Genomic DNA, 19,552 nt, shown 5'->3' on the forward strand with positions numbered 1-19,552 from the left:
ACAGACCCCGCTAGGGGCAGGGGCCCAGCGCACACCCTTGTCCGCCTTCTCTCAGGCTGGCCTTCCTGGCTTAGCCGGTGAGGCTCAGTAGGGACACAAAGGGATGGAAGAAAAGAACAAAGAGAAACTGTTCCTCTCACCTCCTTCCCTGATGCCAGGGGCACCAGACTGACTCTGAGGCACAAATAAAAGAGGCTTCGAACCCGACGCTTTTCCTAGCTGGCTTTACTGGGGGAAGAACGCCCACCTGAGGGTTTGGGGGCTCCTTGTGAACCTCATTGTGGGGAGGGCTCTGAGGTAAAAGAATGCCTGGTGGGTCCTGAGCATTTGTCAGCACCCCTGCAAGCCTAGGGGTACAGCATTTGCAGAGGCGGGGGTCTTGGCCCCTCACCCCCACGCATGCAGGAGGCACAGAATGAGCATTAGTAAAATATTTCATTCGGTAAGTCTTGTTTTCTGCCTAGAGTCAAGGCCACAGCAGAGGGCTGGGGGCAGTTGCGGGGGGGAGAGGGGTGTGAACCTGCTTCCATGCCAGTTTTCTGATTAGTTCTCCGGCGGGGGTGCAGTGAGGAAGCCGCCCTCTCCCCTGCGGGTGAAAAGAAGGAAGACAGCCCTCTGCCATAGACTGCTGGGTGTAACCGGTGGGTTCGGCTCTACGGCCAACGGGTTGTGTATGTCTGTAGAATTGGGGTGACGCCCATCCGTTTTACCACTTAGGGTAGTGGAATCAAGTGAGCCGATTAGAGGGAGAAGCGTTGCAACTTTCCCCAATCGGTCTGGCGAGCCCCGTCGAATCGCCACCCCTTTGAGGTCAAAGCCCAAGCTCCCCGCTATCCCCAAGAATAGCGCTAATACTAAGCACTTCCCCTGCCCTGGGCGGGAGACAGAAGGGACGCCGCCTCGCCGTGCAGCACCATTGCTGAGGTCCCCGTCACCCCGGGCCTCCCAAGGCCAGCTCCTGCTGAGTCCCGGACGAGGCACGTAGCCAGGCGGGTGCCAGACAGACGCGAGTCTCCGCGACGCTCCGTTTGTCCAGGACTCGCGCGAGGGGATGGAGTTCCCTTCCCAGTCCCGCCCCTGGCCCCAGCCCCAGCCCGGAGAGGCGGGGTCCGGAGTTCCGGACCAAAAGCCGGGGCGGGGCCGAGTCCTGCTCCCCGCCCGGCTTCGCCCCCCAGGCTCGGAGCTGCCCCCCGCGCGCCGCACTAGTCCGTGCCGTCCACCAGCTCGCACAGCATGTTCTCCAGAGCCGTGATGCGCTGCTCCTGGGCCTGCACCTGCTCGCGGAGGGCCTTGATCTCCTCCAGCAGCGTCTCCAGAGTGCGCTGCTGCGGGGGCGCGGAGCACAGACGAGGCTGTGTCAGGAAGGGGCGGGAGGGGAATGGGTAGACTGGGCCGGGGTGGAGCGGAGCCGGATCTTACCGATAAGGGGGCGTCGCTGGCCGACTGGCTGCGGCGGGGGCCGGCTGGAGGGCGCACGTCCAGAATATTGCGCTTGGTGACCCGGAGCTCGCGGTGCTTGGGAGGCACGTAACCGTCCCTCAGCGAGATGAGCACGGGTTCGGCGTCCTGGCCAGATAGCCATTCGTCCGCTTCTAGGGCCGGCTCGGGGCCGGGAGTATCTGGGTATAGGTCGTCCTGGAACAGGTCTGACTGCGGGGGTGGGGGGACAGGAGGACTAGTGTTAGCAGAGGGCCGGGCCTGCTCCGTTCCCTTCCGCCTCGGAGCCCTCTCTGCCCAACCCCTCTCCGCGCCCCCTCACCTTGCGGGGCACAGTCATGACGATCGGCTCACATTTTCTTTCGTGCAACTTGTAGAACCTGTAAGGGAGCGGGGGTCAGCACCCCGGCCGGCTCCCGCCCCCTTTTCTGCCAGGGACCAATGGGTTGGAGACCAACACTTGCTGACCGCCTACCATGCACTGCACTTCAAAACACATTATTGGTCCAGCTGATAAAACATCTCTGATGGGGTGTCTGTCATCATTTTACACATAAGGAAACTGAAGTTTAGAGAATGTTAACGCTGGGGCTGTCACCGAAACAAGCCTGTTTGACACCCTCCACCCCCCCCCGGCAAAATACCCCCCCTCTTTCCCAAAGATGACACTATTGGAGAAGCCCCTGCGTCTTTCCCGATGGCAAGTGGGGACAGACGTGCAAGCGAGAAGGGTGAAGGCTGCTGACCGGGCGATCTCACACTTGCTGACGTCCAGCCCCCGCTTGGGCATGAAACCCATGCCCCTCTGTGGCTCCTTGCTGCTGAACGTGTTCAGGTAATGCACGAAAGGTGGTTCGTCGGTAATCTCAAAGTACCGAATGCTGCTGTCGCCCTGCAAAACCAATCGGTTCAGAGACGCTCCCAGGCAGGGCCCTCAACATCTCTCTCCAGCGCCTGTACTCCCCTGCCGGCCCCAGGCACCTTGCCGCATAGGTAGACGATGCTGGAGTCGCGATCGTAGAAGGGCAGAAGGACCCCGTTGCTTGTGTCCATCTCCTGCAGTGCCACTGGCTCCTCGAAGTTGTTCTGCCCGAGCACAGGAGGCGTGACCAGCCCTGTCCTGGCCACCGTGCCACTGCTGGATCCCCTGAAGCCCCTTTACACTTCCTACCCGCTCCAAACCCCGTGCTTCCCAAGGCAACTCTGGGGAACCGAGCTGCGGGTCCCGCCCGTGGACACATCACTCACTCCCAGTGCCCCGCACGTATAGCCCCTGCGCCGCCGCATGCAGTCACCGCAAACCACCCCCAGGGACTCGGCATCACCAGGCGGGGGTGCCCGCGTGGGCTCCTTCAGGCGACGCAGCAAAACTGGGCAGAGGGGTGGGTGTGGGGATGGCAGGCGCTGCAAAGGGGGCAGCAGCCTCCAGCCCAGTCCAGGTGGGCATGCCCTGCGGGTGGGGGGCGTCTGGCCCCTCTCCCGTGATGCCAGTCCCCGGGGCACACACCCCAAGCTTCCAGCTGCGTTACCGGGTCCCACAGGCCCAGCTCTCGCTGGCTCATGCGGGTGAAGCCCGTGGTGAAGATATGACCCTGGCGCGTGAAGACCGCCCGCATGGGCCTCATTCCCTCGTGGGCCGCAAACCTCTCCTGGGGGGAGGGGGAGACAGGGAAAGGCGTCACCCGGCTGCCTGCCCTAGGGAGCCTGGAGGGACGAGCAACCAGCTTGCTGACTGGCGGGGGAGAGGCGGGGAGAGGGGCGGGGGGTCGGAGACAAAAGAGGGCCTAACTACTCAGCTTCCTGGTGGGGCCCCGGCTGGCCCCCGGCCTGGAGAGCGTCTGGGCCCGGAGAGAGCGGGAGGCGCGCGCCTCTCGGCGGGTCCCGGGCCCTTAAGCGCCCTCAGAGGCTGATCCCCAGAGCAGGCGAAGTCGGCCGGCTGCCCGGGGTCGCAGCGAGGCTTCTCCCAGCCAGGAGCTCCCCGCTCCGCTTCCGCCTTCTCGGGCGCCGGCCACGGCCTAGGAGGGCGCTCTGGGCGGGCCCAGCGAACGAGCGAGCGCGCGCACCCCGCGCGGCCTGGCCTACCGGGTCCCAGAGCGCGAGTTGCCGCTCACTCATCCTGCTGAAGCCGGTGCTGAGCAGCTTCCCGTCCGCAGTGAAGACGGCCCGCAGCGGGCGGGCGCCCTCGTGAGGCCGGGCTCGCTCCTGCTCGCGGGGTTAGTGGGTTAGAGCGCCCGCCGGCCCCCCCCCACCGCCCGGGCCGCGCCCGCCCGCGCGCACTCGGCGCCTACATGCACGTGCCCGCGCCTCCGCGCCCCGCGTCAGAGGGAGGCTGCTGAGGCCGGTGCCGCCGCCCTCCCAGCGCACCGAGCTAGGGCTAACGAGGCGCGAGGCGCGAGGCTTGCCGCCTGTCCCCCTCGCCCAGCGGGTCGACTCGGGCAGAAAGGGGCCTGCCGGAGAGCCCGGGTCGGGCCCCAGACCCTGGAAGATGGCGCTGGGTGCCGGCCGAGAGGAGAGGGGTCCGGGAGGTGTCATGCAGGTTCTGGTGGAAGGACAGAGCTTGCAGCGTCTCCCCTGCTCAATTACAACTCGAAGAGCACGGCTCTGAGCTTCTGAGATGCGGGGAACGGACGGAACAGGAGCGGGGCAGAAGACTGTGGGTTGTGGCCTTAATTCGGGCTGGGAGCCGTGGTTGCAGACACTGGGAGGGGGGATTGCCTCGGGTGGGGGTGGAGGAGCGAGAGCTGGGGCTAGGGACTCGGAGGATTAAGGGTACAGGGGCCTGACGGTTGGTCCCTGGGGTAGGGGCTGAGGAATGGCCAAGCCAAGCACTCACCGCCACCACCTGGCCCTTGCGGGGGTCGATAATGCGCAGGGTCTTGTCCTTGCAGGTGGTGGCTAGCAGGCTGCCGTTGCTGTTCCAGCACACGCTGTGGATGACGTCTGGGTGCACGTCGTCTAGACTCAGGAGCACCTCCCCAGTGCCCACGTTCCAGATGATGATCACATTGTCACCACCTGCCCAGAGCAGCCAGTCACCGTCACTTGGGTCCTGCCTTTGCCAGCCCCCCACCCCATCTACAGTAGGGACCCCTCCCTAGGCCCCCAGACCTGCACTGAGCAGGACATTCCGGGCAGTGGGGTGCCAGGAGAGGATGCCCACACGTTTGGAGTGGCCCTCAAGTGTAATGATGGGTTCCGTAATGTTGCGCATAGGGGTGTAGTCTGGAATCTGCCATACCTGGGAGGGAGGCAAAGGCATAGGGTGATTGGGATGAGGAGTCGGCTTCCTCCCTCTACTCCTCCCCAACTTTGCCCTCCCCCCACCCCCCACCTCCACCCCTACTGGCTCTCTTGAGTGGTAAGGGTCAAATGCAGGGCAAGATGTAATGATGCCTGCCCAGGACAGAAGCAGCTGGGAGCCAGGAGGGGGCACTGTCAGCTCTCCAGGGACCTCTCTATACACCCCAGCCCGGAGACTTCAGAGCACTGCCCCTTGCTCTTCAGGCCTCAAGTTGGCCATGGCTATAATTAGTCCTAAGAAGTGCATCCTGGGAGGGGGTGGGCATGTGGCTAAATATAGCCGGGGAGCTGGGCTGGGCAGGGCAGGGCCCTCTTTCACCACCTTCCCTAGCGCAGGTGAGGCAGCCCCCCCCAACTTCCCCTGCCCCGCTGCCCCACAGCATCCACCTGGTTCCTACCATGACCGTGGTGTCGTCTGAGGCACTGGCAATGACGTTGTCATTGTGTGGGCACCAGTCGATGTCCAGCACAGGAGCAGTGTGCCCAGTGACCAGTGGGTAGTTCTTATCCACTCGTCCTGTCTGGAGGGGTCAGAGAGGGAGCTCTGGGGTCACTTTCCTGTGTGCTTTTTGGGGGTGGGCCGTGGACCCGTTTACATCTCAATACTCTATCACCTGTTTTCTCTTTTTAAACCCCTTTCTGCACCTCCAACCCCATCCAACTATTCCTGTACTCCACTGGAGGCGGACGGAGGTGAAGCCATTTCATATCAGGGAATCAGACACAGAGAGGTAGTGACATAGCCAAGGACACACAGCAAGATAGCGGTGGAGCCAAGACCTGGACTCTCAGCCCAGCGCTCTTGCAAAAACACCTGCTTGGAGGGGTTGTTGTTGGTCCTGTCCCCCCAGCTAGAATGTCTGTAGGAAGCCGCTGGTAGAAGAGGTCAAGGTGAGATGACATGCAATGCAGAGGCCAACAGCCCTTTCCTAGCCACCCTTGGTAGATCACCCCCCTTGTCACTGGCTTGACCTTGGAGCCACCAGCGGCAGACTCTCCTGGTGCCTGCTGTCCCCCAACCTGAGCTGGGCCTCATCTACTTTTGGTCTTTATGGGCTTTTTATGGGGGCTCTGAGACCTTTGCAGGGGCTGGCATCAGCCTAGACTGGGCAGTAGGGGAGAGGGGTGGCCGTGTGGCACTGGAATGGCAGTACTGGGTGAAGGAGGTGGCTCCGGCTGAAATCTGAGCCCCGGGGATGGTGTCCTTGGATGATGTCTGCATTGTCCCGGAATGAGTCACTGGCTATTGTCAGGCCTCTTCCTGACCCTGCCACCTGTGGGGTCTCCCTTAACAAGGTGTAGGGGCCAGATCAAGGTCATGACTTGGGGTGGCCATCCTGGGGGTGGAGATTTCCAAGGGGCTTGAGGTTACTCAGCAAAGGGGGTGGTAATTGCCTGCCCCCATCCCTGGGGTAGGGAGGGCTCTGGCCTTATGTGTGATGTCCCCCTGCCCTTTGTTCTCATTCTAGCTCCTGTAAGAACCATAGTGGGGAGGTGACCAGGACTCTGGAAAGAGCTTGACTCTGTCCTCAGTGTGCTGCTCTGGGGTGTGATTTAATCAAATGGTCACTGTGCACTGGGGGAGAAAGATCATGAGGGGTGTGGCATTAAGAGAGCTAGGAACAGAATCTGAGTCAGGCCCTGGCTCCACTGCTTCCCAACTATCTCCATAACATCCTTCTGGTCCCTGCTGGAGACAGGGTGCTGCTTGGAGGAGGGGACGGGCTATGTGTGGGTGCAGATCTCTGTGCTGCTGTTGTTCTGGACAGGGTGAGGGAGCCTCGAGTTGGTCCCCAAGGGCTTGGGGAACAGGGAGCAGCCAGTGAACAGAAACTGCCCTCCTGACTGAAGGAGGGGACCCCAGGGGCCACAGCCAGTGTCTTCCCACCTGCTTTCTTCCCCTCATCCCTCACCTTGGCCAGAGGCAGGACAATGAAGGCACCTCCACCTCCAGCCTCCACGATAATGGCCAGGAATTTGGGGTTGACGGCACAGAAGGAGCTGTCCCATGTGACCTTGGACACACGGATGTCCTCGTAGGACTGGTCAGCCTTTGCCGCCTGCCCAAACACATGGCGGAACTTGCTCTGCCGGACCACACGCCGGCTCATGGCTGTGGGTAGAAATGGAGGATCTCAGGGCCAGGGAACGCCTTTGGTCCTTAGTCCTGTGAGCTGTGGGAGGGAGGAAGAGCAGGGAGGGGGCGGCAAGTGAGATGGGTTATCTGGCTACGAGTCAGGTCCTAGAACATGGAGCTTTCTTCCAGGTCTTTGCCACCTATAAAGTGCTGCTTAATTCAAGGGGTTAGGATTTGGGGCCTGATTTCTCCTTTGAGACCCAGGCAGGGGACAGTAGACTTTGGGCCTGAAAGCTTCCTGGAAGTTGAAGTGGTTCTGGGAGGAGCCTCCATGCCAGACAGCCCTCCTGCTGCCAGCCTTGGATGAGCATCTCTTCAGGAAACGGTTTATCTCCCGGCGGCACCTTGTCCAGAATCAGAGGCCTCCTGGGATCTTGGCTCAAGGCCGGCTATGGGGCTAAGACTGCAGCCCCCCAAGATCCTGAACTCTGCATCTCTAACATAGTTCGGACAGATGGACTTTTGTCTTTTTTCTAAAATTTTGCCAAGGGGGAATTCTTCCTGACAGCTAACCCCAGTCTTTCCTGCTACTGTTTTCATCAATTTCCTCCCATCCTGTTGGGGGACACAGTGTAAGGTGGATCTCTCCTTTTTCCACTCCTCTCTTCGCTGGCTTCTCCAAGAGGTCCTAACCATGGTCTGGCTTTTGCCTACCATACTTCCGCCCCGCTTCTCCTTTGGGTCCTCTCTGTTGCTGAACTCTCCTCGGGTGGGGTCCTCAACCTCCGTGCCAGTGCCAGATTTGCAGGAGTGGGGAGGGTGAAGTGCCTTTTCTTAGCCAGGGTCTGTGCTATGCTCTTCCCCAAGGGACTCACCGAGCTTTTCCAAAGCCCCATCCGCTGACTCCTGCCCCTCCCCAGCTCCGGGCATCCCTGTGCCCTTCACGCCGCTTCTGCGGCCCCAGGCCTGAGGCCCGGGCCTCCCCGCACCCTCCTCCGGCCTCCTGCCCCGACTCTGCGTTCGTAGGAGGCGAGGTGTCGGTGCCGTGCAGGCGCGCTGGCCGCTGTCCGGCCAAATATAGACACCAAGCCAGCCCCGCCCGGGACCGAATTTGGCGGCGCGGGGGAGGGGGTGCAGATCTCTGCCCCCTCTAGTGACCCCGCCCGCTGCGGTGGCTGCGGTGGCGGCGTGGGATGGGGGGGTACCTGGTCCTGAGTGGGCCGAGGGGCGCTCACGCTGCGACTCCTCTGCAGAGGGGGCTAGGGGTGCGCTGGGGGCCGAGGGAGTCAGGGTGCCGGAACTGCCTCTCCGGGTGTCCGCGGCGTCTGGGGCCCGGGTGTTCCTCTGCGCGTCGGGCCGCTGCTTGCGGCTCTCCGGGGCCCGGCGTCGCTGCAGTCCCAGCTGCCGCTGCCATCAACCTGCGGAGGCGGGGCCTATGGCGGGGGCGGGGCCGCAACTGCCCCGCCCCTCCAGCGGCGGGAAAGTCGAGCGCCGCGGACTCCGCGTCGCCAGCCTGCAGGGCTCAGAGAACTGTCAAAAGTAATTGAGTGTGTACCCGCCCTCCGTGCCTCCCGGGTGGGCTGGGCAGACCCAGGTTCCCAGACCGGGCTGGGCGCGGGCCGGGAGAGCCGGCAGCCGCGCAAGATCAGGTGCCTTCGCGCCACATTCCTGCTGCAATCGCACTCCCAATTTAGCCTGTCCCGGCTGGCGGGCCCCGGCTGTGGCTGTGGGACTGCACGTCCAGACCCTCCTGGGGAGAGGTCCCTGAAGATGCTTTGAGGGAGTCTTCCCAGCCCTTGGATGAGGGCCTGGGCTCGCCCAACGCAGCTCGAGGGTACCCGACAAGGGCTGTGAATGTCACTGTTATTGTTATTAATAGCTCTACGACCACTTGAGAACCTAAAACGGCACTTGTAACTAGGCGTTTCACCCGGTAGAGCGGATTCCATGGAGCAGGGCAGAAAGTAGCCTAAAGACTCGGTGGGGAAGTGAATCCACCCTGACCCCGTGGGAACACGAGGTTCAAGGAGAAGCTGCCGCCACAGGCCTTTGGCAATCAAATTTTATTTTTTAAATTTATTTTTAAAAAAGTATTTATTTGAGAGAGAACGCAAGCATGGGGCAGGGAGAGAGAGAGAGGGAGAGGGACAAGCCGACTCCCCGTCGAGAGCGGTTGCAGGGCTCCATCCCAGGACCCGGAGATCATGACCTGAGCTGAAGTCAGATGCTTAACCAACTGAGCCATCCAGGTGCCCCAGCAATCAAATTTTAGATGCCCAGCCTAACTCCTAATTCTTCTGGGACTTGCTTAATGGTGCTCAACTGTGTTCCAGGGAAGTTCCAGCACCTCCCCCCCCCCCAAACACGGATCTGAGTATTGATCAAGGTTAAGGAGGAAATAAAAACAAACGCGATCAAAATACAGCCCGTGAAGAACAACTAGTCCCTGAAGCTGTTGGACATCCAGCTCCCACCCACTGCCTGGATTTCTTGCTTTGGATCATAAGGCCCTAGAGGCAGCATGAAGCCAGCTATTACCTCCTATTCTTCAGGGAACACCTGGGAATCGATGGAACAGCCTTCCGGAGGGCAGAGATTAGCACTGGGAGTACAGAGGAGGGAAGGTGGTGGGGAACCCCAAAGGCCCACCCAAGGCTCCTTCTCAGGAAGAGTCCAAGTATCCATTGGCTTGTGGGAGAACAGAATCAGAAACTTGTAGGTGCTCCGGAAATACTTCATGGCAAGGAGAGCCATAAGGGTAGATGAGTCTTCCTTTTACCTGAAGATTCCAGGCACATGATTAGGAGGGAAAGACCTGGGTGACTCAGTTGCTCCTTAATAACAATAGGTCACAGTTATTGTGTGCCAGACACCGTTCTAAGGGCTTTAGATATTAATTCCATGCTGAAACAGCCTTCTGTGATAGCTACTCTTATTATCCCTATTTTATAGGTGAGGAGACTAAGGTACAAAGAGATTAAGTAGCTTACCCATCACTCAACTGGTAGTTGGTGGAGCTGAGACTTTTATCCAGTGGTCTGACATCTGGGTCCATGCTTTTCGGGACCATGCATTTCTGCTTCCTCTTGAAGGATAGTGCCACCTTATCTCATAAATGCTGATACTAGAGTTACTTCTTGCGGCACAAAGAAAAGGATGCTTGGATTAATTAGAAAATTGGAGTTCCAGCCCTGGCTCAATCACCCCAGTTTTGCAGTTCTCAGAGCTGTACAATGAAGAAGGCTGGGTCAGGTTCTTTCCAACCCTGCACCACCAGGCCACCTCCTACCTTGAAATGACCTTTTCTTTCCCCTTTCCTTTCCTCCTCTTTAAAGAGCACTCCGTTCTAGAGGCAAGATTCTGAGACTAGGAAGTGGAATCCTCTAATCCACCCCGCCTTCAGTTCTATCACCTGAAAAGAGGGGTGCTCTCCAGGTACAGGAGCAGGGACTCGCAGGTATCACTTGGACCAGGCGTGCCTCAGCCCTGCCCTCTGGGCTTTCTTCTGGCTGCCAAAGCTTGGCAGAGAGTGGGCGGGCAGAGGCAAGGCATAAAGAACTAATCAGGGGAAGAAGCCACTTGGGCTTGGTGCTTTCCTCTGTGGTTAACCATTTGAACTATTAGCTGGGCTCTAAACTACAATCTGTAGAAGACAGGCATGGATTTCATCTTTCATAAAGTCATTTTCTGGAAGAGGTGGTCTGGCAACTTAGACATGATTTGCTTTGGCTATAAAGACTGAGCTTATCTAGACAGGTCAGTGACTCCAGGCACCCCTAGAAAACTTTGTGGAATGACCTTGCTTTCACCGTCACGCACTCTGGCACTCCGGCTAGAGACCAGTGATGTGCCCCTCCTACTTGGTTTGGACAATTCAGAATGCCGACTTTAGTTCAAGGCAGTATTTTCTCTAGTAACGTCAGTACGTTTGTCAGCTCTTGGAAACTGAGGTTTCCCTAGATAATAGTGATGCCTTGTATGAATGGTACCGCTACATAGCTCGTGATGTGTCTGTGGAGGAGCGGGAGAAGTGGAGAACCGCTCCCTCCCACACCCGGCCTGTTTTGGAGAACTGCCTGTTGACCCATCTCCCTTCTTCCATCATTATCCAGTTCTTCTCTTCTAATGGCAGGAGAGGGTGAAAAGCTTTTACTTCTTTAGAAAGTCATGCCCCATTTCTAGAAATCACTCTGTGAGCTGAGGTGGCTTGTGCTGAAAGTCTGTGAGCTCTATCTCACTAATGTCCAGAGAGGTCAGCCACCCAAGAAATCTAGTCCCTGCCGGGGCGGGTCACAGCAGCTGTCCCAGAGCAGTCACTGTGTACTGCAAGTGGCAGAGGAATTTTGGTCCCTTTGCTTATTCATTCTCCTAACATTCAGGTGGTGGCTTTGGCAAGAGCCTCTTTGACCAGGCAAGTTCCCAGCTTGGTCACTTGATTGGAGCCACAAAGTCTGAAATAATCTTTGGTGATTCTATTTCCCATCCAGTCTTTATTTTTTGGGAGGTAGAAAGCTATATCTCCCCCGCCCCCCCCGCCCCAGCTCAGCTCTTAAGGATGTGCGTGATGGAGATCAAGGAGAACTGCTCCATGTGCCCCGCTGCTCACCAGTGATCTCTTCCAATCCCTCCACCTTCTCTAGCACCGCCTCCCCCCCCCTTTTTTGGACTTGATCGAATACACGTTTCATCTTCAAAATAAAAATTTATTTAATCTGTAACAAGAACATTGAATCTGCACATTTTCGCACAAGTTCACATTTAAAAACAGCAGAGCACATCAGTAATAAAAAAAATCTATGATACAAGTGGAACATCCCAACCACCAGGAAGATTAAGGAAGGAGATGAGACCACTCTTTATATTCTGCTTCAAATGCCTCAAAAAGGTCCCAGAGATTCCAGGGAGCACCTGCTTTATTTAATAAAATGTGAGCATAAAAGTTTGGACTGGCCTGGGGCAAAGGTAACAGTCAGTGGGAGAGTCTTTTGGACTTGTTTTCTACATTTAGAACAAGTCCTACAAAATAAAGTAGAAAGAAAAAAAAGGCACCTTAAGCTATGCCAGGCAACCCCCCCTAAAAAAAAACATCCCCCCAAAAACCAAACAATTCCCTGTGGGCCTGTTGACTGAGAATCATTTCAGGGCCAGTTACCCAGTTTCCAGATTGGGTCATCAGCTTGAATTAAGCCCTGGGTATTAGTTCTGCATGTGCACAGAGGATACTACCACCAGTGTCGCTGTGAGGACCCAGATGGCAGCACTAGTCATATACCCTTTGAGGCATCTTCAAGCCAATGAGGGATGATTCCAGTTTAGAAGTCCTGTCCTAGATCTCCGGGGCACTGAGAAAATGAGGCTGGTTTTCTCTTCATAGCAGGAGCCAGGCCCAGTCAGCCTCCACTTCCAGGCTGGAAAAGTACACAAGCACCTTGCAATAGCTCTCCATGGCAGCAAGGGACCCCAAAGCCCTGGGACAGGGGTTAGGAGTGTGCAGCTTCCTGCTTTGGTGGCAGGTTTTTTCCTAACATGGGTGTCAGATGAGTTGAGGCAGCAAATACATTTATGCCTAATACATGCCTTGATCTTTTAGTTTAGAAGGGAAAACAAAGTCCAAGATACCTTCAAGTTGGATTGGTGCTGAAAGAGCTAACATTTCATCTACCATCAAAAAGCAAAACAAACTTAGACAAAAATGACACTAGCCATTCACCATTATAACCATCACTGTAAGACACACCATCACTGACTGAGGAAAGGGCTATTTCCACACAGAGTGTTGAGCGGGAGTGCAGCGCACAGGTGGAAGTCAGCTCCGGTCCTCCCCAGTTCCCCGTGAGTAAGGCCTGACCACCACGGCCTTGCTCTGCGTGAGGACTCACAGGACAGCCGGGGCTGGGTGCCTGGAGGAGGGGACTGAGTGGCTGTCAAGAGGATGCATATTTTAATTATCACAATGTAAACAAAGTATCCACAAGTAGTTGTCAAAGAGAGCCAAAGAATGGCTTTAAAAATTTTTAAATGCCCTTAAAAGTGACCCTCTTTGCATGATGCTTTCTTTCTTAAAAGAAAACTCCCACAAAAACATCTCTACCAAACATGCCTAGATCACTTTAGAACTGAAATCCTCAGATGGAACAGGTGAAGATTTTTGTGAGCTGCGATGTTTGAGAAACTTCAGGTCTATCCAAAAGTATCTGTCTGGGGCCCTTGAGCAAGACGGCTGTCCTTGGGGCTCTAGTGGTTCCCCAAATGAGAACGAGTTGGGATAAACATACAGAACCAGGAAAATGCTAGATAAAGAGCCGGGGGTGCTAAGAATGATCCCAAACATTAAGACTCTAAAAGGCAACCAAAATGAGGAGAGATGACTGTTATAACCGCACAGTACTACGGGTCTACTATCGTATATGCCCCCCTAAGTGTTTCTAAAATCAAGGAAAGGTTGAAGTTTCTCTCCTTCCTACTGACCAGGTAACCCTCCAGATTACAGCTCAAAAGGTGCGTGCTCCTGGGGCTTCTACCCCATGCACCAAAATGTTACTTTTCAAAATATTTTTGCACATGCGCACACACGCGCACACACACACACTCGCTCTTTCTCTCTCTCTCTCTCTCTCCTCCAGAGTAACTGAGAGTCAGACTATGGTGATTTTCAAAATAAAGAGAGGCACTGAGCAAGATGTTAAGACTTTTCCTACTCATCTCTGCCAACGTACCAGACCTGCTGTTCCGGGTCTGAGTTTTCCATGAACAGAAAAGGGAAACAGGCCATCCGAGATTATCAAAAAGTCTGAGGACAACAAAGTCTGAGGAGTTCTTGATGGCTCATCATGTACTTCCCCTGGACATCGCTCAGCTATGCAAATAACACAAGAACACTCAGTTGTGGGGGTCTGAGAGGGCTGGCACAACCCCGTGGCAGGAATTACAAGACCCCGAACGGAGGATGTTCACTGAGGCAGGTAAATTAAATGATAACCAAGAATGTAATTTAAAAAAGGGAAGGCAGAGCAAGACTATTTCTTTTTCCTTTAAAAAAAAAGTTTTCTTCACAGCATTAGAGGAATCTCCTCCCCATCTCTGTTGCTACTTAATGCGGGGATAGTGAGCATTAACCACAGCTGCAGGGAGAAGAGAGAACAGTGCCATACTGTCGATGCTGCTTGTCCTTCTTAATGTGAGGGATGTCACCATTTCAAAGGGTTAATGAGGGGACACCATTCTCTTCACCTCCGTGCAAATCCTTCTCTCCCCACCCTGCCACAACTTCCTGTCCTTTCCCTATCATATGGGTGGTGGCGGAACGACCTCGGCAAGACAGGGCGGCTGAGATGGACGAGCCCTGGAAATTCTTAACCCTGTCCTACAAGCCTCCTCACACTGGTACACACCACCTAACAAAAACACTTGACAACACGTTCAACACCCGGGAGCCACAGAGCCGTGTGGAGGACACATCTGAACATTTAAAGAAACTGTTCCAGGACAGCACAGGGACATATAATTACTACATCACAGAGCCACTTAGAGCAGGAGGTTTCTGTCCAGTCCACCTCCTGGCAGCGATCTGAGACCCGACCACAGCGGCCACACAGCAACTGGACTCACAGCTCCCCTGGAGCACCTATGAATGGCCTCGGTCCACCTTTTCTCTCTCCTGGGGTCACCCCACCATCTGCCCCCACCCAACGCTGGCCTCTGACATCCCCTCGACAGTCTGGGCTTCTGTCTTTTCCTCTCAGTGCTGTGATGAGCCAAAAAGCAAAGCCCAGGTCTGCACTTGGTCAATGTCTCAGCAATGTGGGCATCAACCAAAGCAAACAGGAAGCTCATCTGCAAACCTCTTCAGTTTTGATGAGCCGCAGAAGGTGTTTCATTCCAGGCTAAATGTTTTCTGTAAGCAGCCAAATAGGCTTGTTTATGGCAAATGCTCCCGGGTTAAGGATCTCCACAATAGCAGCAAAGCAGCAGCACCCTAAATGGAGTCATAGTGGGTGCCCCCTTGGCCGGGGCCTCCCCACACCCTTTCAGCCCAATCCATTAGAAGCTTGCACCCTGGGCGGCAGTAAAGCTCACATACACTCCCTGGCGGTGGCTCAGCTCCTGGCAAACAACACGCTCTGGGATTTCAGTCTCAAAGAGAAATCGGCTTTCAGTCAAACTGGGATCTAATGGGAGCCTTCAGGGGTTTCTCTGAGGAGGAAGTTACTAACACATAATTTGGCAGGAGCTGGCAATCAGAAGTCTCCATTTAAACAATTAAAACCACCATCAATATACTCCACAGATTCCTACCAACACCCATCAGTTTTGTTTCTGTGGCGTCTGTGTGTTTTCTCCAGTTGCAGCTTTACTCCTTCTTAAAAAGATTAAATAAAAAAGATCCTACGACATCAACAAAACACTGTAAGAAAGTGACATTATGTACATAAATACTGTGTATAAACTAGAGAAGTGACAAATCTTCCAGGAAAAGAAAAAAAAAACATGTCAAGTGTTAACAGTGATAACATCGATAAGAAAACTCTGCGTTCAATGGGGGTTATACGTAGGTCATGTAACAATTCAAATATCACCTATGAAATTTTAATAAAAGGGCAGCACTGGGAGAAACAGCATGAGGGAGGAAAGTAAATTGGAAAAAAATATGGCCATTAAACTCAGAAGGCCCACAGAATTATTCAAGTAATGGAAGTGTTAAAACCCTACGTACGGCTTCATTTTACAAGAACACACTGACTTTCAATTGCTGTTTTTCAAACGTGTCCCTACTCTGCTTAGTTGAAAGGATGCTGCGGAGCACACTGCCCGGCAGGCAGGGCCAGGCGACCGCCTATGCGGAGCCCGCTGACCCGGAAGAGACCGGGTCATTGCAGCCGCCGCCGCCTCCGATGCGTTCCTCTACACAGGATCCCTCAGATTCCATTTGGGGTCCACTTTTAATTGAAAAATTATGTGCCTGGGGGGAAAAATATTTGCTTGGTAAGTTTACAAAGCCAGCCATTATCATGCCTTTCGGTAATGATATATTCAGGAATCCAGAAGAAGTGGCTTCTGGAAGACCCCCCCACCCTTGAAAGCAAAGCAGAACTGCCCACTTGGGGAACTCGCAGTGGGCTGGGGCCCGAGGCTGAGAACACGCAATCCCATGCATCAGGTCTGAAGCCCAAACCATCATCACACAGGCCCAGGGGAGCGCTTCCGATCTCTAGCTTCACCCCCACCCTCCCCATCTGCTTCCTTCCTCAAGCAAGCACGCTTTTTCTCAGAGGGCAAAACGAGGAGCAGGTGGGAGCTGATTGAAAAACAGCAATTTGCCTTTGATAAAGGTGCTCTTTGAAAATGATTATTTTTTGAGGTTTGAATTTTCTAAAAATAAAAAATGCTAAAATGGTCTTGCTGGCCAAGTCAATCCCTCTCTCTCTCACACACATACACAGAGAAAAACAAAACAAAACAAAACCCAAACCCTGCATGCGCCAGGAACAGTAAAATGACCAAAATATTATAAAATTAACCCATAAAGTGCATGTTCCTTACATATTACACCCGCCCCCTTTTACAAACATTTCTTTTAGAAAGTCACATGTGTGGGCTCAGAATCACATGGTATTATAGAAGGGGTTGGTTGTCCGTTTTTTATCATTTGCTTTTTTCAGTCTCCTAAGGGGGTGAGTTCTGCCGTGCTGCTGACGGGGCGCCACAGCCAGCCCTGGAGCTGGGCCTGCACAATGCGCTCCCTGGGGTTGTAGCAAAGGAAGGCCTCCTTCAGAACTAGTCAATTCGGGTCCTGCCCTGGGGAGCAAACACTGCGGACTGTGACCAAATTCTTTGGCATACTGTACGATGGGCTTCTCCACTGGCTTGCTCTGCGCGATACACTCTGTTGTTTTCAGTTGCTCTATAAAATACTTGGTGGGCTCTAGGTTCTGGGGGGCATCTGGGTTTTCTGAGGGCTCCTGGGCCTCCATGGCATGCATGCCTGAGTCCGTTCTGATGAAGGGCTGAAGCAGTTTGAGATGAGGGGGATCAGAGGAGACAGGCTCTCTCTCCGATAAACAGTCTTTACAGAGGTCCAAGTAACCTAACTTGGCGAGGGAAGCTGAATGCCTCATTTGGGATGGTTTGGTGAGCCCTCCCTGGCAAATCGCTCGGGACTCGATTTCTTTAGTGCGCTCCTTCACCACACTGGGGCTATGGCTGAGACCCTTTATACTGTCACTACCAGAGCTATGTGGAAGTTGACATGCTACAGGTAATGGGTCCAGTTTTTCTTGTAACTCCCCAATATTGTCACCGAGTTGGCTTAGGTCTTCACTAGTTAACTGGGAGTCCTTGTATGGCACTTCATTGCCGCTGGAAAGGGGGCCCTCCCGACCTCCTTCCCAGCTGCCTTGCTCTGAGGACGGCTTGTTGTCTGCGGTGCTGCTTTGCTCTGTGACGCCTTCCAGGTGAACTACGGTCTGGGGATGTGCGCAATCCAAGTTGGCAGATGGTACATGGGTTGTGTGACTGACAAAAGGCGCTCCTGTCTCCAGGGCTGTCGACAGGCTGTCGTCCCAGGCTTCAGGGCTGCTCAGGGTGGAGGTCAGGTCGGTGGGACTGTCGTGCTCAGGCGGGGAAGAACGAGGCAGAGGTAGCACGTTGGGGTGCAGAGGAGCCTGGGTGGGGCCCAGAGTCCTGTTCAGATTTTCATCCAGTGCACAGAGGACAGTGATGGAGTCCTCCACTTTCACTTTTCTTAGTCCTTGCTCCCCAATCTTTTTGCTGGTGGCTCTTTCACCCCCTGGCCCAGGGTGATCAGGGGTTGTAACTGTGTGGGTATACTCAATGATTTCTACCTTCTTCGGAAGGGAAAGAGCGACTGCCTGTGTCTCAGATCCCTGGCATGAAACCACAGTCCTCTGCTCCTTCAGAACTCCTTCCTGCTTTGTTCTAGTATCTGACCCTGGGTGCTCTTGAGACTCCAGCAGCTCACGTGCTGGAACAATGGCATCTTGCTCAGAATGGAGTAGTGAGCCAGCTTCAGACCCACTGCACTTCCCTTTGCTCTTATTAATCTCTGGTTCCTTCGGGACAAAAGAATGTTCAAGGGTAGCTTCATCACTCTTCCCTTTTGGTGCTAGGTCTGCCACAGAAGAATCATTCTTGGAATTCTTACGAACGGACAATGAGGTACAACCAGGGGCAGCACCATGGTGCTCTTGCTCCTGTCGCAAGCGCTCTTCAAACTCCAAGGTGGCTCGCCTCACGGACCCAGGGCACCACTTGGCACCTGGGTGCATTCCTGGGCCCCAGAGCTCTTGTTCCTCCTCAGCTGGCTCCTCTTCTTCCAACTCTGTGGTGGATGAGTGTGTAGTTAGGCAGCCTTCTAGGTCCCACTTCCCTGAGTCTTTGGCTAGTTCAGGCTGGGCTGTGTAGGAACCCTCGTTCTGCTCCAGATTTCCAGGTTTGTTCTCCAGGGCCTGGGCCCTCTCAAGGGGTAGCTCATGGATGGTGTGCTTCTTTGGTGTATGGCATGGGTTCGATAGGACGTCTCCTTTCAGTTGAATCTGTCCGACTCCTTGACTGATGGATTCAATCTCAGTAACGATTTCTTTGACTGAAACTGCATTTTCTGAGTGAGACTGCACGAAGATGTCTGGGCTGACCAGTTCTGAGATTGCCTAGGGAGAAAATAGTGAGATGGTTATGGCAAACCACAGTCTAATTAAAAATGCCAGATGTTTTGCTTACTAATCTTCTAATCCGGGAGAACCTTTCGGCAATGAGGACACAAATCATGGAGTGCCTGGGACTGTCCTCTGCATGGGACTGTCCTTTGGCCATCTGTTTTGTCATACAAGGAGAAAAAAAAAAACAGATTCATCAAAGGAAGAGATACAAAATTTGTTACAGCTTATATCATTGTCTACTAAACTTTTGTTGTGTTTACTCAAACAGAATTCTAACCCAGTATCTTGCTCCAAAAATGAATAGCGGATAGCCTTGGAGGAGGTGCCTATAATCCTTTCATTTTTTTTGAAGATTTTATTTGAGAGAGAGAGCACGAGCGAGCACAGGAGCAGGGGGAGGGGGAGGGGCAAAGGGAGAAGCAGACTTCTAGCTGAGCAGGGAGCCTGATGCGGGGCTTGATCCCAGGACCCTGAGGTCATGCCCTGAGCCAAAGGCAGACACTTAACCGACTGACCCACCCAGGTGCCCCAATCCTTACTTTCCTAAGACCACCAGCCTTCAGGATTTAGGCCATACTGGGGTAGATGAGATTTTTCTTCTCTGGCCTATCAACTTCCAGTTTGATTCTAACCTAGTTCAAGGGGAAGAGTTCCATTCAAGGCTCCGTGGCCACCTTATATATGCCCAGTGTTAGGGCAAGATGAATGAGGTTATCATCTGATGTCTGATTTGGAGACTCACTACTCTCTTCTCTCCTCTGTCTGCCAACTTTCATCCTTACCCTCCCACTCTTGGCATCTCTTGGCAGTAGCATTCCAGCATGTGAGGGCACTCTGTACCTGATCACACAATTTCCAAGTTTCACATGGCTCCTTCTGGGAAAGGTTTACTTGGCTTACGGAGCCACATGCCTAAGCAAACTTAGAAACTGCGACTTTCTGACATATTACTGTTCTACCAGTTACAAATTCCTAGATGGATTTACAACGAGGCAAAAGAAAATTAGCCAATATAAAATCAAGTCCTATTGTTAAAAAAAAAAAGATAAGGATTTCAAAATCT

The 19,552-nt window shown here is 54.4% G+C and overlaps 2 protein-coding genes across 10 annotated transcripts in view; both read right to left on the reverse strand.

The window, feature by feature from the left end:
- Positions 1–209: 209 nt before the first annotated feature.
- CORO6 (coronin 6) lies at positions 210–8,247 on the reverse strand. Of its 5 annotated transcripts, none has more exons than XM_045773446.2 (11): positions 8,020–8,247; positions 6,651–6,850; positions 5,136–5,258; positions 4,546–4,675; positions 4,271–4,452; positions 2,967–3,086; positions 2,419–2,523; positions 2,184–2,329; positions 1,760–1,817; positions 1,420–1,650; positions 210–1,325 (listed from the first exon to the last, which is right to left on the reverse strand). In XM_045773446.2, the coding sequence occupies exons 2-11, from the start codon at positions 6,846–6,848 to the stop codon at positions 1,203–1,205; spliced, it is 1,416 nt and encodes a 471-aa protein (XP_045629402.1). In that variant the 5' UTR covers positions 6,849–6,850; positions 8,020–8,247; the 3' UTR covers positions 210–1,202. The 5 variants fall into 5 exon arrangements, with proteins under 5 accessions (XP_045629402.1, XP_045629400.1, XP_045629403.1 ...); XM_045773444.2 differs by having other exon boundaries at positions 6,651–6,911; XM_045773447.2 differs by lacking the exon at positions 8,020–8,247 and adding an exon at positions 7,690–7,807 and having other exon boundaries at positions 6,651–6,911.
- A 3,249-nt stretch (positions 8,248–11,496) lies between these two features.
- SSH2 (slingshot protein phosphatase 2) overlaps positions 11,497–19,552 on the reverse strand; it is a 240,628-nt gene continuing 232,572 nt past the window's right edge. For all 5 annotated transcript variants that reach the window (XM_045773222.2, XM_045773220.2, XM_045773221.2 and 2 more), the window contains one exon: positions 11,497–18,480. In XM_045773222.2, the coding sequence (XP_045629178.2) occupies positions 16,417–18,480 (2,064 nt within the window). In that variant the 3' untranslated portion in view covers positions 11,497–16,416. The remainder of the gene's footprint in view (positions 18,481–19,552) is intronic.

The sequence above is a fragment of the Ursus americanus genome, chromosome 23, assembly GCF_024610735.1.
Source record: "Ursus americanus isolate L20-20 chromosome 23, mUrsAme1.1.p, whole genome shotgun sequence".
In the NCBI taxonomy this organism is placed as follows: domain Eukaryota; kingdom Metazoa; phylum Chordata; class Mammalia; order Carnivora; family Ursidae; genus Ursus; species Ursus americanus.